The 16,925-nt window shown below is 30.3% G+C and overlaps 3 protein-coding genes across 3 annotated transcripts; 2 read left to right on the top strand and 1 right to left on the bottom strand.

Annotated features, from left to right (window-relative positions):
* Nucleotides 1-4,707: 4,707 nt before the first annotated feature.
* Nucleotides 4,708-5,841, top strand: LOC25482645 (putative clathrin assembly protein At1g25240). Its single transcript, XM_013611233.2, has one exon. The coding sequence runs from the start codon at nt 4,708-4,710 to the stop codon at nt 5,839-5,841; it is 1,134 nt and encodes a 377-aa protein (XP_013466687.2).
* Nucleotides 5,842-12,213: 6,372 nt separating this feature from the next.
* LOC25482644 (CASP-like protein 1C1) lies at nt 12,214-13,665 on the top strand. Its single transcript, XM_039830082.1, has 3 exons — nt 12,214-12,368; nt 12,955-13,066; nt 13,450-13,665. Exons 1-3 carry the CDS (start codon nt 12,214-12,216, stop codon nt 13,663-13,665), a joined length of 483 nt encoding a protein of 160 aa, XP_039686016.1.
* A 428-nt stretch (nt 13,666-14,093) lies between these two features.
* Nucleotides 14,094-16,546, bottom strand: LOC25482643 (pentatricopeptide repeat-containing protein At5g13770, chloroplastic). Its single transcript, XM_013611231.3, has one exon. It carries the CDS (start codon nt 16,445-16,447, stop codon nt 14,630-14,632), a length of 1,818 nt encoding a protein of 605 aa, XP_013466685.1. The 5' UTR covers nt 16,448-16,546; the 3' UTR covers nt 14,094-14,629.
* Nucleotides 16,547-16,925: the final 379 nt, after the last annotated feature.

Genomic DNA, 16,925 nt, shown 5'->3' with positions numbered 1-16,925 from the left:
AACAAATTAAGTGTTAGTGGGGATTAAAAACGAATGTAGGAATATTTATAGTGACTGAAAAATTAAATAAGGACTAAATTTACAAGGTCCTCATTTTCTATATATCAAGTATATTTAACTTTATTTTTTGTTTTGAATAAAATGAGCCATGGGCAAAACTAGAAACCTTAATTTGTTACCAACGAACATCGAAGAAAAAATGACATAACGCCTTAATTTGAGATAAGAGATGATAAAATGCATTTGAACAACTAACATCCTCTTCAATTAAACTAATGGCAAAGATAATCACTCTATAATGATCTGCTGAACCATGTTGCTTGATTGTTGAAAGACCATGGTAAATACTCCATAATCCAGCACAATTTTTCAACACCTATACCTAGATTTAGAGATGTCAAAACGGGCCGGGCCGTACGGCCGGGCCCGTTTACCTCGATTAAGTATAGGACTTGGACCTTAAATATTGAGCCCGAAGGGCTTTTTAACCCGGCCCTAAAAAGCCCGGTACCCATTAGGGCTAGCCCGAACAGGTCGCAGGTAGCTCATTAGCGCGCATAACAAAAAAAATCCTATAAATTATATATGTTTTTCAAATAATTCTTTAATTAGTTGATTATCAAAGTAAAAAATAAAAGTGATATTTCAATTAATTAACACAAATATAAATGTAATATAAAATTATATTTACTCGTTTCGTTATTTATAATTTTGAAGATCGAATATATAAATATCTATAATTATAACATATCTAGTTTATTTAAAATTGTTTTCCTCGCCGTTTTAGTTTTTGGTTTACGATGTTCGTAGGAAAATGTTTACAATTTATTTTTGTGCTAGACATTATTTATACATATTAAAAATATTATTTATAAAAAATGTATAGGAGTATTTTATAGTACTTTTTTTTAAAAAAAAAAATGTAATTTTTAATACGGGATGACCCGTTTAACCCGCGGCCCGTGTAGGGCCGGACTCAAGTAGTATATTTCAAACCCGTTTTTCAACCGGGTTTTTTGGCCCGGCCCGATAAAGTTCGAAGCCCGTTAGGGCCGACCCTAAACAGGTTGGGCCGCCCGTTTTGACAGCTCTACCTAGATTACAAGAAAAAGCTAATAATGGCTTCACACGACACATGTATTGTTGGAATGTTGACTTGTATCCTAAAAACACAAGTTAATGGATTAAATACACAAATATTTTGTTTGAATCCGTGCATCGAATTTAATTTTTAAATTAAATACATAAAATTTAAGAGAATATTTTTACATTCTGATTCTTTAACATATGCTTTTAGACCATAAATTAGCATGGTCTTCACCTTTGTAATATAAGGTGAATGATAATCGATGAATTTTTTCATTTTTAATAATGATTTTATAGTATATGTTGGGTGGTATTTAAAAAAAATATTAGTTTTTGTTTTTAGGAAAAATAATTATTAGTTATAATTATGGTGTGATTCTTAAGTTTTTTTTTAACTTTAACATCTTATAAGTACTTACGTAATTATGTATTCAAACACTTCAAGCTTTGTAATCACAGTCAGCTACTACAGAACATGAACATAAGTCGAAAGGCCCCGTTATAACATCATATTACGGCTAGCTGGCAAGTAGCAGCACATTTTCTCAAAAGAAATTCATAACTTGACCAATTGCATCCACATATGTGATGATTCAACAACCCACAAAAATTCTAGACTGTGGAAAACTCAATGATTATGTCTATTATGTTTGTTCTTCTATGAAGTAATGTAGTATAACTTCCATTTCTCAATCCATTGTTATTCATGATTACATAATTTGGTTAAACCAAGAAGTATTTATTGCAAAATATTAATTTTTAATCTTTAAAAAAAATAAATTGACACAATTTTTTAGATATAATTTTCACTTAAAATTCCTTAACATGCGTCTTAAAGAGTATATTCAACTCTATATTAAAAGTTTAAAGTGCTTATATATATAGAAAAATTGTAACAGTACTTTTTTTAAGGTTACTTATCTTTTTTTGTTGGTTACCCTTAAGGTTGCTTATCTCATCCTACGTGTTTTTCATCTATTTTATTTTACTTTTTCAAAAATACATTTTGTTGGGATTATATAATATGAATTCTTTTATAGAGATTTTTAGATTGTATAAACTGAAACTTTGTTTTGCCTAAATCTTCGGATTATATAATCAGTAGATGACATAATTAAAAATGATAAAAAAAATAAAATCAATATAGAAAAACATAAATGTAAAGAGATAGACATGATACAAATTCTCATTTTATTAATAGGTCAATATTTTCATAATACATTTAATTAACAGAAACATTATTACAATAAACTATTTGATACCTAAATCTAAATCTCAGGTAGAAGAAAATGGAGGAAGGAGGTTGGGGTAAAGTTGTATTTTCTCTCCCATTCTAAGAAGAAGGGTAAAGCTAAACCTGGTGGAAAAAAAAAAAAAAAAAAGGAAACTCTGATGTGCAACCCTACACCCAGACAGAGCAAACTTACACCCAAACAAAGGCCATCAATTTGCGAAGGGGGGCATTACCCTTTGACCATTCATATTATCCTTAGATAAAAATAAAAGATACCTTTCTATGAAAGACCAACGGTAGAACATTATAGAAGAAAAGAGAATGAGCGAAAGTGAGATGGGATGAGAATTGTGGCTATTTATAGGGGATAAAGTGTGAAGAATGGTGCATAAAGTGTAACGGTCCATTAATTATTTAGGGTCGAAAAACCTAGTCCAAATGGTTGAACTGGTCAAGGAACAAAAAAAAAAAAGAGTTAGTTTTGTTGACCAAGCCATTATCCACACACTCTTGATATAGACACGGTTCCAAAAACTTTTTCATTTAAAATAGTTTTTTTTGAATGAGTTTCTTTTAAATTCACACTCACTGAGATCAAAGAATGGTGCTCTGACTCTTGATAGAGTTGGGCCTCTACCTCCAGATAAATGAAATGGATGATCATGCCAAATATGAATTTTCTCATTGCACAAAAATATAAGCATGTGGTAATTCTACTATCCATAAAAAACAGAGAAATCAAAAACTTATTTTTCTTTACGCGGTGCACCATCACAAAGAGACTGAATCATGTGCCCACCAGGAACGGATCCAGAAATTTCAATAAGTGGGGTCAAAATTGTTTATCATAAATATTTATACAAAAATATATAAATTTATAACCAATAAAACGATGACATCATTATCATTAACCAAAAATTAGAGATTAAAAAAATCATGTCATTGTATATATGTAAAATGATGACAACTTAATATTGAAGAATTGCAATATTATATTAATATTAATTGCTCTATGTATGGCTTCATAATTTGAATGTGTTGTGAGATATTTTTCATTTTTACCACTATCAAATATATCATTCTCCATGTTACCCGACAATCATAAAAAATTCATCTCCCTTACGGTCGTGCAATTGATTCTTCACAAAGTTTATAATAGAGAAACTTCTTTCAACGTTGCAGTTGTCACATGCAATTATGATGATAACTTCGAAAGTAAGTACACCGTCGGATAAACAATACGTCTTCTAATAATTTCTACCAATTTTTTTGAAAGATCACTAATCCCATCTAAATTAGAAAAATATTCACAAGAACTAACATCCATGATATAATTTTCAATTGACTATCGAGTCCATAAGCTCCAAAAAAGAAAATTCTGACTAAAAAATTGAGCTAAATTGATCAATTTATCCTTATTAATGCATAAATTAAAGGGTTAATTATGTTTAAAGTCCCTATAAATAAGCGAGCTTCCAACATTGGTCCCTATTTAAATTTTATTAAATTTTTCATCCCCAACGTTTTTTTCCGTTTGTAAGTTTGGTCCTTGCCGTCAAATTGTGCTGACTAGGCTAACAGAATGTTGACTCAGACATGCCACGTGGACATTTCAAGTGACATGGCTGCCATGTGGTAAATGACATCATATGTTTTTGGTCTCTATAAAATTGGGATCTTTTAAGTTTAGTCCTTACTTAATTAGTGTTTTTAGTCCATATAAAAAAATTATGCACTCAGTTTTAGTCCGTACTAAATCTAAATTTGTTTAATTATGCTTAAACTTTTAAGATTTTGAACAATTTTTTGCACAAGTGTTAAGAACATTACGAAAAGTTCATCTGCAAAAAATTATCTCAAAATTTTATTTCTGCGTCCAGAATTTTGTTACTTTTATTTTGAACTTTTGTCTATTAAAAAAATCCATATTTAATTTATTTCATATTAAAAAATTCTAAATTTTAGTAAACGAACCTTTAGTAATGTTATAAACTTGTATAAAAAAATCATTGAAAATTTTAAGAGTTTAAAGATAGTTACAAATTTTTTAATGTTCTAAACTTGTATAAAAAAATCATTGAAAAACGCGTCTAAGATATGACCTATAATTGTAACACGCGTCATAACAACTTTGACGATACCCTCAATATGAAAAATCCAACACATCAATACTAAAAATACATGATGAGACAAATCATATAAGCAATGATTACAACTTGTTTTTCTTTTCTAACTCATCCTAATTACAATTACAACTCATTATGATTAAGATAAACAACACATAAGAATGCACATGACTTTTGTTATGTTAGAATTTTAACATAATTCCAAATCGTAAACATTTCACACACATCTCAAAAGACCTAAAAGAAACAAATATGAAAAGAATGAGGCTATGGAAAAGGGCATCGGGAGTTCTAAAGGATAGATACAGAATTTGGGTTGCAAAGGTTTCACCATATGGACCATGTAGAAATCCTGATCTTGAAACTCTTATTATTAAAGCAACAAGCCATGATGAACAATGTATGGATTATAAGAATGTTCAAAGAGTTTTTCAATGGCTAAGAACATCACCTTTATACCTTAAACCACTTTTATGTGGACTTTCAATGAGAATTCAAAGGACACGTAGTTGGGTTGTAGCACTTAAAGGTTTGATGTTAACTCATGGAGTTTATAGTTTTGATTTACCAATGGTTCAAAGCATGGGAAGGTTACCATTTGATTTATCACATTTTAGCGACGGACATTTAAGTCCCGAGAAAGGTTGGGTTTTTAACGCTTTTGTTCGATCTTACTTTGCTTATTTGGATCAAAGATCGGTAATTTTGAGGGAGGAGGCAAATAAATTACAAAACAAAAAAGGAAAGGAAAGTGAAGAAATTCCATTGATTGAAGAGTTGAAGAATTTGGAGGAGTTACAAAAATTGATTGATATGTTGTTACAAATAAAACCTAAGAGTGAAATGAGTATGAAAATTGTTCTTATTCTAGAAGCAATGGATTGTGTGATGGATGAGATTTTGGAAGTTTATGGTAAATTTTCCAAAGAGATTAACCGTGTATTGTTAAGGGTTTGTGATATTGGTGGAAAAGAAGAAGCATGCATTGGTCTTGATATTATAAGAAAAGCTCAATTGCAAGGTGATAAATTATCTTTATACTTTGATTTTTGTAGAGAAATTGGTGTTCTTAATAAATCAGAATGTCCAAATATTTTAAGAATTAATGAAGAGGAAATTGAAGAACTCAAGAGAATCAAGAATAAAGATGAAGAGAAAGCTATTGTTGTTAGAAATGATTATGAACAATTGAAGAATGGTTTGAAGACTACAGTGATTACGGATCAATGGGAGGTATTTGTTGATGATGTTATTGTTGATGTTCAACAACATGTTCCTAATGTTACTACATTATGCGTTATTCACACTAATAACCCTTTTGTTGATGAATGTTATAGCAGTGTACCATATGATCCTGTTCAAAATTATGAACTTCCGGATCTAATTAGTTTATAGTATTATTAAGATAATTATATTGTTTTCTATTTTCATTTTGTGAGAATTGTTATGTTGTAATATACATTTTATATATAGTGTCGACTCATTTGGATTTGAAATAAGAGGAAACAGGGACAATTTTTTTTATTTCGTTCACAAATTAGTTTGATTCTTTCATTTTATCTTCTGCGGTATTTGAATTTGAAGTATTTCAAACATGTTGAACGTTGGGGTGACAAACTATGTTCAACCTGCCGGGCCGGTTTGTTTATCCCGCTATTTTTGGTGGGTTGAGTTGAGTTAGTTCATCTCACATAACTCGTTGAAAAAAAATGGATGAACGGGCCGATTCGCCAGCTCATCAACTTGCAATTTTTTTTTTTTTTTTTATCAATCGGTTAGACATAATTTATAGTGAAATGACCAAATAACTCATTATAATTCAGATTTGTCTCATAAGCTTGTGTTTTACCACAATTTTATTTGCTGTCAATTTTATTTTTATAAATAACAGCAACATATTTTTTTATAAAATAAAATTGTTAAAAAAATGCATTAAAAAACAATAGGTCAGACACATGTATACTAGCTAGTAGACGGAATACGGGAAAAAACCATAGATTAAATTTGTTTGAATCTATTATTTATCTATCTACTTACTATATATAAAAATTAATTCCCTATAATTTTACCATTTTGCCCCTAAGAGGGGCATTTTTGTAATTTCATATTTGGTGGGATGTGGTTGTTGCCACCTCACCTTTTTATGAGTGCATTTTACCATTTTGCCCCTCACCAATTTTTTTAAATTATTTTATAATTTTATATTTTTAATAACTTTTAACTATTTTCCAATTTTTATGTTTTTAACTATTTTTCAATTTTTTTCTCCTGAATTCAGTTGCTTCTACATTGTCGTTGTGGAAGATTAAAATATCGTTTGACCCGGCTTTTTTCCAACTTCTCTATATCTTTAAGGAGAAGTTAGGTCAAACACAGTATCAATTAAGTACTTACTAAAAAAAAAAAATTTTTGAATGCATAAAATTGAATGGAATGAGCTTTGGCCAAAATTTCTTGAATGTTACTTTAAAAATCTACTTCTCAATAATTTATTTCACAAGCACCTCTCTTCAACTCACGCCGGAACCTTTTTTTTATTTTTTAATACCGTTCCATTTAATTTTTTAAAAAGGTTCCATTTAATTTTATTATCTTTTTTCAAAAGAATTTTATTATCTTTTTACCACTTATATATTTAATTTTATTATAGTTTAATCATCACAACCTCACAAATATTTTTATTCACGCTGTCATCTAATGATACCAAATATTTTTATTTTCCTTTTCAAACCTCGCAAATACACACACGAACACATTAGTGTTTAGAGTAATACCTTATGTTTGTATGTTTTTTTGTTACCCTAATGCGTATAATTTTTTTTGGTGTTGCATAATGCGTATGATTATTTTTATAAAATTTTGATTTTAATTAAAAGTAAAATTGTAGATGTCTTTTCGTCAAAAAAGGTCTAGATACCTAAAAAAATTATACTTATATATATATATATATATATATATATATATATATATATATATATCACCTTTATATTGTAATTAACAAACTATGCATATATTTTTCTTATTCAAAAAAACAAACATATGTTTCCATGACACCAACAATGTAACAAATATAATATCATATAATATAAATTATAATCTTTTTGAAAGACACCAAAAAATATGATATTCTTATAATGAAATTAGTTATAGAGTATAATTGAAATAGAAAAAACCAACTATTTTGATATTATTTATGTTATTATTTCAGACTCCTTAAATTGTTTCTCCTATTCAAATATTTAACAAGTATCCTCGTGAGCTTGGCCCAGTTGATAGGGACAATGCATAATATATGCAAGGTCCGGGGTTTAAACTCTGGCCACCACAAAAAAAAAAAATATATTTAACAAGTCATTTATATGATGATACAGATTTGTATTCATGTTACACAAAATAAACGTTATTGCGTAAATGCAGTCTTTGTAAAAAAAAATATCTTTTATGTTTTAACATTTTTAGCCTTCAGAAAATATTTTAAACATTTTTTTTTATTTATTATTTTCATTCATAATAAATTCAAAGTTTTGCCCTCGTGAGTTTAGCTCAGATGATAAGAACAATTCATAAATATATGCCAAGTCCGGGGTTCGAACCCCGGACACCATAAAAAAAAATAAAAATCAAAGTTTGTACAATATTTTTCCAAACAACATTTAACTTAAAAGTAGCTTTAAAACTAAAAAAATAAAGAAAACAAACAACTTTAGTTTCTTTCTTAAAGGCCTTTATTTTAACTTTGTTTTAAAGTAACTTTTAGATCGTAAAAAACATTTGCCGTATCTAAGTTCAGCTGGGAACAGTGTTTCACTTTCTTCTTCATAAGAGGTCATTTTCTTTATTTTTTCATGGTTCTTAGTGTGTGTTTGGTATAGCGGTGATGAAAATTGATTTTAATAGAATTGAGTTTAAGAGAATTGATTCTGGTTAAAAGTGAGTTGGATGTAAATTAATTATGTTTGGATACACTTGTTTAAAAGTGATTTTTATGAGTTGATGTTGTTTGGAGAATTTGAATCAAAATTGATTTTGAACATTAAATGACCAAATTACCCTTTTAATTGTATTTAATTATAACCCTTTTTTAACATTATTTTATTTCTTTTTTCATTAAGTTAATTCTTTTTTGAAGAATTCATTAAGACAATTTAACTTTTGAAACACTGATAATAAAAATAAGCTACGACCAACCCAACTTTCAACAAAAAAAAAATGACTTTTTTTTTTAACAACAAAAGAAACTTAACTATGACCCAACCCAATAAAAAAGAAACAGAAAGAAATAACTGCAACCCAATTAACTCAAAAATAATTTATCATGATTTATACCCTCTACTGTGTATCTCTTCCGTTTTTCCACAACTTCTACAATGGTTCACACCCTTTATCTCTCAATAGTTTCTTTTTCCTGCATCCCTCCATAATTTTCTTCCATTCTACAATTTCTTCATCATTTAGTACTTCTGTTATGGCCTTCAATTTAGATAAGGAAATTCGGATCTGTGTTGTTATAAGTTTCAGAAGTAAAATTCAACAAGTAGTTGGTGTGAGTGTTGAATCTGGGTGAAGTGAAGAACAAAGTTATGGGTAATGGGTAATTTGGTAAATAACACCAATCACAGAAAGTTAAAATCCCAACTTGATTTTGCTTTGCCGTGGAAGCTTCAATTTGTAGCTTTGGCAGTGCGTTTGGCGGTAGAATCACGTTTCCCATAATCGATTTTCAAGTTACCCAAACAACACACTTTTGGTTCAAACTGCGTTTGAGTAGCAAAACGTGCTTTTGGCTGCAGAAAACGTGTAACCAAACAAGCACTTAGACCATGCATGACTTGAGTTGACTGATTTTTATGGCTTGAGGGGTTCACTTTTCGAAACTGTTTTAGTTTTTGCTTCATAATATATAGTTTTATTATTTTTTCACGATTCTGCATTTTAAGGGGTTTTTTTTTTTTCAATTGTTAGTGAATTATGTACCAGAAATTATTGTGTTGCATAGCTGTAGAAAAATCTTCCTTTGTTATGGTAAGGTTTTGACACAATTGTTATTTTAGGTTCTGGTAGTGTAGTTGATATATATATATATATATATTTTTTTTTTTATGCATGTGGGTTATTTTAGTTTTTGTTAGTAATCCTAAAGTTGTAACAGTTTTTATATTTGGTTTATTCTTTCCTATATCATTGAGCCGTACGAAAGTTGATTGGTGTGATGGAAGAAGGTGGTAAGCTCATCTTTGATCTCGAAAAGTCACCGAAGAACTTGCACGTTCGAGTTGTTCAAAAGTAGATCTTTGGTGCTTAACTATTTGAACATCTACTATTTTGACGTATCGCTTTGGACTGTAATCGTAAACTATATTGACTTTGGGATGCCATTTGTTCTTTTCATTTTGTCTGATGTAAATATTGACAAAAATCCCTTTTTGGTTAGTCTATGACGCTTGCATTCTCTTTTATAAACCTAACTATTATGTAACGTTAATATGCACATTGTTGGTTCCTTCATTGGTTTCAATTAGTATCATGTTAATTATAATGTTGTTTTTCCAATCTCTTGAATAAAATAGAACATGCTCTTTTCCTCCAACAAATCTTTATAATGCTTTGGTACTGCAATTTGTTTTGTACCTAGCACTTTCCAAATGAGATATCAAGGACATTTCTAAAAGGAACACGAAAAACAATCACACTCATCGACAAACAAACTCAAAAAAGGTATAAGTGTCGGCAAAGAGAGCAAGTTACGAAAAAATACTTAGGCGGCCAATGGTTCAACTTTTGCCGAGAACATATGAGGTAGGTGATAAGCTAATTTTTTACCTAAAGAAGCCACCTAAAAATATGCACGTTCAAGTCATTCCCAAATAAAGATTTGGTATTCATGATCCGCACGTTCAACATATCACCTTAATTCTAATCATATACTAGATTATCTTCACTCACTGATGCTACTTATTTGCTTGATTTCATCTGTTTTAAATATGGGTATCAATCCTTTTTTTGGTAACTCTATAACAACAACACTCTTTTTTATAATTTTGAATAATATGTAATCATAATTCACACATCATTGTTTCCTTTATTGGTTCCAATTGTTTTCATCATAAATATTATGTCAAATTATAATCTCATAAACTAACTCTCTTAATCAGCTCATACATATTTTATGATGAATCACAATGTTCCGTCGTTTTAATATCTCTTCTTTCGAAGAATTTTTTTATCGAATATATTATTGAACCCGTGCAAAGCACGGGTTTGTAACTAGTTTATGTAGTAAAGAAGCAGCATCAATAGGTCTTGTCAATTAAACAATATTGTTCAAAATACTTCCATAGAAAAGAGGCAGCATAAGCACTCTTGTTAAGAGTCCTACATCGATTAGGAGTTGGTCTGGCAATTTGTTTATAAGTGGGGGCAATCCTCACCTCACAAGCCGGTTTTGTGGGGTTGTGTTAGGTCCAACACGATTTTTAATAACTCTTACTATCAAAAAAATAAAAATAAAAAGAGCCAGCATATATAAGCACCATGTTTTTAGAAGCTGCCTGCAGTTGTTGTACGCTACAAGAAAAATGAAAACTATTAAGCCAAATTAAAAAGGAAATAAACTAAAAAAGGAAGGAAAAAATTTCATGAGAAAAAAATGGTGGCAATCAAATTAATTGCAATTGTAAATATTGATTCAATAATCAATTTTCTCCTTTATTTACTCGTTATTTCCATTTCCATATCCATGGCACACCTTAAAAATCTATAAATACCTACCTTGAGAATGAAAAATGAGAAGAAATTTGGTGATAATCATATCGTTGTTTAAGGAATCAGTAACCCTTTTTCAAAGAGGTTAGTTTTTTCAGATTCATCTCTAAACTTTTGCTCATATCATAATCTTAGTGGTTGATGTTGTTGTTGCTAGACTAGGTTTATGTGTATGTGTGAGTTTCATTCCTCTTGTAACGTTGTTGCTATACCTTTTTTTTTATTATTACTAATGTTGCTGCTATATACCTTTACAATTGTCTTGTTATTTTGTGTTATTTTTCTCTATGAAATCAGTTTTTTTTTTTTAATTCAAAAAAGTCGATCGGTAGATAACTTTGGATCTAGAAATTTAGAGTTTGAGCTCTCAATCGATTGGACATAGATAAACACAAATAATTTTGTGAATGTTCTTTAATTTTTGCTTTAAATTTTTGGGTTGAGTAACACATAGATCCTTTAGATCTGAAAAATTTAGGGTTTGAGCTTTGCTAGTTCGATTTGAAAGTACAAAAAGGCCTAGTGGCGCAGCTTATTGTATGGTTGCCTTCTATTCATGCCTAACTAATTCTTGATATGTAAAACGCAATTTAAAAGTAAATAATTGTAAATTATTTTTTTAATCTCTTAGGTTTTCACAAACCTTGATTTGGATCACCATCTCACAACCCTATTTTTATCATAAAAAAAAATTACTTTTTATTATTAAATCACTACTATTTTAGGGTTTTTTATTTTCAGACTTCAGTAAAAAAAAAATCGATCATTACACTTTGAGTCTAATATATACTCTTTTTGCTTTAACCCCTCAAAAAGATAAAAAGAATAAACTTAAGTGAATTAAAAGGGAATATTTAAGCAAGAGTAGAAGTGGTTTATTTTCAATTTATTCATGAATAAATCAATGAAGTACTCTACAATATGCTTGTGAATATTATTTCAATGTTGTCCTTATCTATGATCCTTCTTGAAATTCATTGACAATTTTTTTTTTTATTACAGATAATGGCAGATGGTAGTGGTGTTTGGTCACGTGCTTTGAAGCTTGTTGCTTCTGGTTTGGCCATCACTGGTGCTACTTTGATGCTCACTTCACGTCAAAAAGGATATTATAGGGATTCTTATGTCCATGTGGAGTTTAATGACATGCCAGCTTATTGGCAAGTGCAATAACAAATTTATATTTAAATACATTTTAGATTATAAAGATCCGACACTTTTCGAATTAAACATGATTCGATGTTGGACATATATCATGCCTGATACGACACATATAATTAAATTGAATTATGTGATTTTTTTTTTTCTTTAAATTATTAGTAGTGCGGCGTGTGTGTCTTATCTGTATTTGTATATGTGCTTTATAGGTTGAAATTCAAAATGATAGGATATGTGAAAGATGTAACAATTAAAATTCATTTCATATTTTTAGGTTTAAATATAGTTTCAATATCTATATTTAGTCTTATTCATAATTTTGACCTCTTTTTTAAAATTTGTTAATTTGTATATTCCAATATGAGAAACTTTAAATATGTACAATTCTAACAACAATAGTCATTTGTAGATTTAACACTGTCTTAATTATTTTTGCTCATGAATACATTATACAGTGGTAATAAATTAATAATACAAGAGTTACTATACATTTTGTTTCTGTCTCTCTTATTTTCTTTCTTAAATTTTTTTTTTTTCCATCTTTCATAGATTTCATGTTGTTCACTTTTGGTGAGAATTTTGCTGCAGGTGCTTTATAATTGCAAATTTGGTTCTTGCTGGTTTCACCCTTTTGCTCGTTTTTCTAAATTGTCTTCCAGAAAAAAGTAAATTGTGGCAAGTTGCAGTTGGTGTGGATTTCGTAAGACCTCTCACTCTTCCTATATATATATATAATACTTTTAACTTCATAAAATTATACATATTTCATCAAGATATTAGGCATGTCAAAACTCATAACAAGTGAACTTAGCATATAAAACCTTAAAAAAAATGTACCCATAAGTGTAAAACTATGAAGCACAAACACTTTTCGGATTAGGCATGTTCCGGTGACACATGTCGTGTTGGTCACCGACACATATAATTATACTGAAATTATGTGAATCTCTCGGATTATTAGCTGTGTCGGTGTTCGTGTCGTGTCCGGTGTCCGTGCTTCATAGGTGAAAAAATATTGAAAAGCATAGAATTAGAACTTGTGATCTCTCATTTTTCTAATTGTTTGATGTTTTTATTGATTAGGTTTTGACAGTGTTTCTGGCTGCAAGTTGCTCAGCAGCATTAGCAGTTGCAACAATGGAATGTAATGGAAACCCTCATGCTCCTTTGTGTAGCAAAAGCATATTTGGTGTTTATTGCACTCGAGTCTTCTTAGCTTGTGGAATTAGTTTGGCTGGCTCACTCTTTTACATCTCTCAGCTATTATGGTGCATCCTCAAAGCATTTAATTCAGATTAATATTTAGGGTTTTACTTTTCATTCATTTCCTGCTTTGCTTTTCATTCATTTTGTTCTTCGTTTAATACGCTAGCTCTTAGACCCGTGCGAATGACAAACTTATAATTTTGTTGTTCTTTTAGACTAGTGCAAATGGCAATCATCATCTAGATATTATAAACGGTCGGTTGTCTCTATTTCAGTTTTGAATTTGTTGCATATCTTTCCTTTTGTGGTTGCTCTTGCATTTGGGCTGGAATACTCTTTATATTCTCTTCTTAGTATAAGTTTTGTTAAAAGAAAAATCATATTCTGCTAATTTTTTAGTTAAAAATTTCCGTAATACCCGATGAAATTGGTAAGCACTCTTTAAACCGTGAGACAATCGTCTCTGATCCTACTCACCTGAAAAATATTCTGCAATGGATGCTATACTAGTATGCTGCATGTTTGTCTTAGAAACATAAAATCCATCTTCTGCCACTACTAATGGCCTTTCACTTGGGTTGTGGAAGTCACAATTGAAACATTTTACATTTTGAAGCAAATGAATATGATCGCAAAGGCAAATTGCTAAATTGTACAAACAAGAGCTTTTTTTACTTCCATTTGATAGCATAAACAAGCATCAAATTACTCACAGGGAGTAAGTAGCCTAATTATCCCTGAAATTGCAGGACTGTATCAAACTAGGCTCCAACATTATCAATCTTCCAAATTGATTTCTAATATTGCAAATTGTTAATCAAGTTTGGTCGCCCCTCGATATTACCAACTTAATGTCATTCATAGATACCAACAGAGGGATGAATTTGATTAAAATTTTGCAATTTCAAGAATCATTTTAAAATATCGATAATGTGAGGGACTACATTGATACAGCCCTACAATTTCAATCGCCAATTTGAGTATGTACTCTACTCGCAAGTTTAAAACAACTCGGCTTCAGATTTTTTTTTCCGCTGTCTGCAATTGAAAGAGTACACTATGTTACAATGAAACTCTCTTTCATCCACTTCACCTGTAACTGCATTCCAGCTTCTGTAAAAGCATTCCATGCAGACTGATACAACCTCTGATCTAACCTTGTTCCTTCCATTTTCATGTCTTGTAAAAGTTTCACCAATTCATCGACCATACCGACTTTTGAGTACACACCAACCATTGTACCTGCCATAGCTTTATCGATCGCACCCTTATTGAGTCTATACTCGTTATAAAGTTTAATACATTTATCAAACTCTTGTGCTTTACAATAAGCACCAATGATGCTAGTGTAAGTAATCTTATCAGGTGCTACTTTTCTTCTCTTCATTTCATTCCACAATTTCTCAATCTGTCTTAAATTCTTCTCTTTTCCATGCATGTCTATCAAGGAATTGTAAATCCATACATTTGGTTTGCACCCTTTTTCTTTCATCTTAGCAACCAACTTCATTGCATTTCGCAACCTACCTGTTCTTCCATACATCACAATCATGCTTGAATACGCTACAACACATTTATCAAACCCCTTTTGCATCATCTCGTCGAAAATTTTCTCTGCTTTGATATTTTGTCCGAGGCGGCAATACACGTTTATCATCGAAGCGTAGGTGACTTGACCGGGTTCATAGCCTTTCAATATCAGCTTCTCGAAAATTTTAACTGTAGACGAAAACCCTCTTCTTTTGCTGCAACCATTGATAATAGCACATAAAATGCAATCCGAAACCTTGACATCGGCATCCTTCATTGCCTCAACAACTTCCAATGTCTTCTCCAATAAACCTTCTTCAATATACATTATCACAATCTTCAAGTACACCTCGGGATCCTTTATCGTCGTTTTGCTTTTAGCTTCTCTTACAAGTTCCTCAACAACCTCAACCTTGCGTAATCTCGCGAAAGAACATATCAATGTAGAATATATAGAGTACTCAGAAATCCCTTTCTTGTTCATCACTCTAAAGTACTCTAATGCTTCAAAAGCCCTTTTAGATTTCCCTAATGACTCACATAGAACACCATAAATCTGACCTAAACAACTATCAGAGTCACTTAATTTTCTACTTTCAAACTCCTTAAACAATTCAACAACTCTCTCACAGTTATCAAGTCTCAAATAAGCTTCCATAACATGTAAATAGCATTTTGAATCCATAGCAACACAACTTGATTTCATTTTCTCAAAAACCGTAACAGTTTTCCTAAACATATGAAGCTTATTATAACTTCCAAAAGCAGAACCAAAAGCCAAAACACCAATTTCACTATCAGAACTAAAAGTATCAAGAAATGTCTCAGCAATCTTGAATTTTCTATTCTTAATGCAAAAACTAATCAACTTAGAACAAGTAGCAGCATCAGGTAAAACATGATAAACCTTAAAATCTTCACAAACTGATATAAAAAATTCCCATTTCTTGAATCTTAACAAATACCTTATCACATGGTTTAAGGTTGATTTCATTGGTCTAAACTCTGGTCTATCTTTGAGTCTTTGATAATAATCAAAAGCTAGTTCATGCTTCTTTGGATCCTCAAACAACCCACATAGAAAATCATTCAAATTCTGATCAATTTCTGGCTTGGAATATTTTGTAGTGTCAGAAAAGTTAACATCTAAATGGATCAAGGGGGTGTTGGAAGAAGTTTCTTCTAAAATGGGGGTGTGAGAAGAAGCTGAGAAGTTTGCATGGAAAAACTTAGGATTAGAAGGGAAATGACACGTGGGAATGATGAATGCATGCAAGTTTAATGTTCTTGTTGTGGAATATTTAGTATAAGCTAGAGACCAATCTGAAGAACATGAAATAGCCATAACAAGTTTGGTTAGTTACACAAATTGTTGGAAGTGAAGAAGAATATGTTTGTTGTTGAATGAAAATTGTGGTTGAGACATAATCATAGTTCTATCCAAACTAAGGATATCTCAACTATGTGGAGTTAATATAGCCATTAGAAGAGTGACATGTGGCATGGAAAAATCGTAGACATTTTTGCTTTTTTGGCTTATGTGTGTAAGCCACGTTACTCTGTATCCAACTGTTGAAGATGTTATGTAAGCCATTTTTGCTTTATTTTTTTAAGGAAGGTTTTAAAGATGTTTAAAATCATGATTTATCAAAATAACATGTTCTTAATTTTTTTCACTTTTGAAAAGTTAAATTAAAAATAATCTATTTTTCTTCAAAACATGAAATAGATGAAATCGTATTAAATGTTCATAAAAATAGAGACGAATACAAGATTTTTCAGTTATAAACTTTTTAAGTTGATAGCATCACCATAAATTTTGA

The sequence above is a fragment of the Medicago truncatula genome, chromosome 1 (assembly GCF_003473485.1).
Source record: "Medicago truncatula cultivar Jemalong A17 chromosome 1, MtrunA17r5.0-ANR, whole genome shotgun sequence".
Taxonomy (NCBI): domain Eukaryota; kingdom Viridiplantae; phylum Streptophyta; class Magnoliopsida; order Fabales; family Fabaceae; genus Medicago; species Medicago truncatula.
Note: the sequence above shows the minus strand (reverse complement) of the source record. Positions and strands in the feature narration are given on the sequence as shown.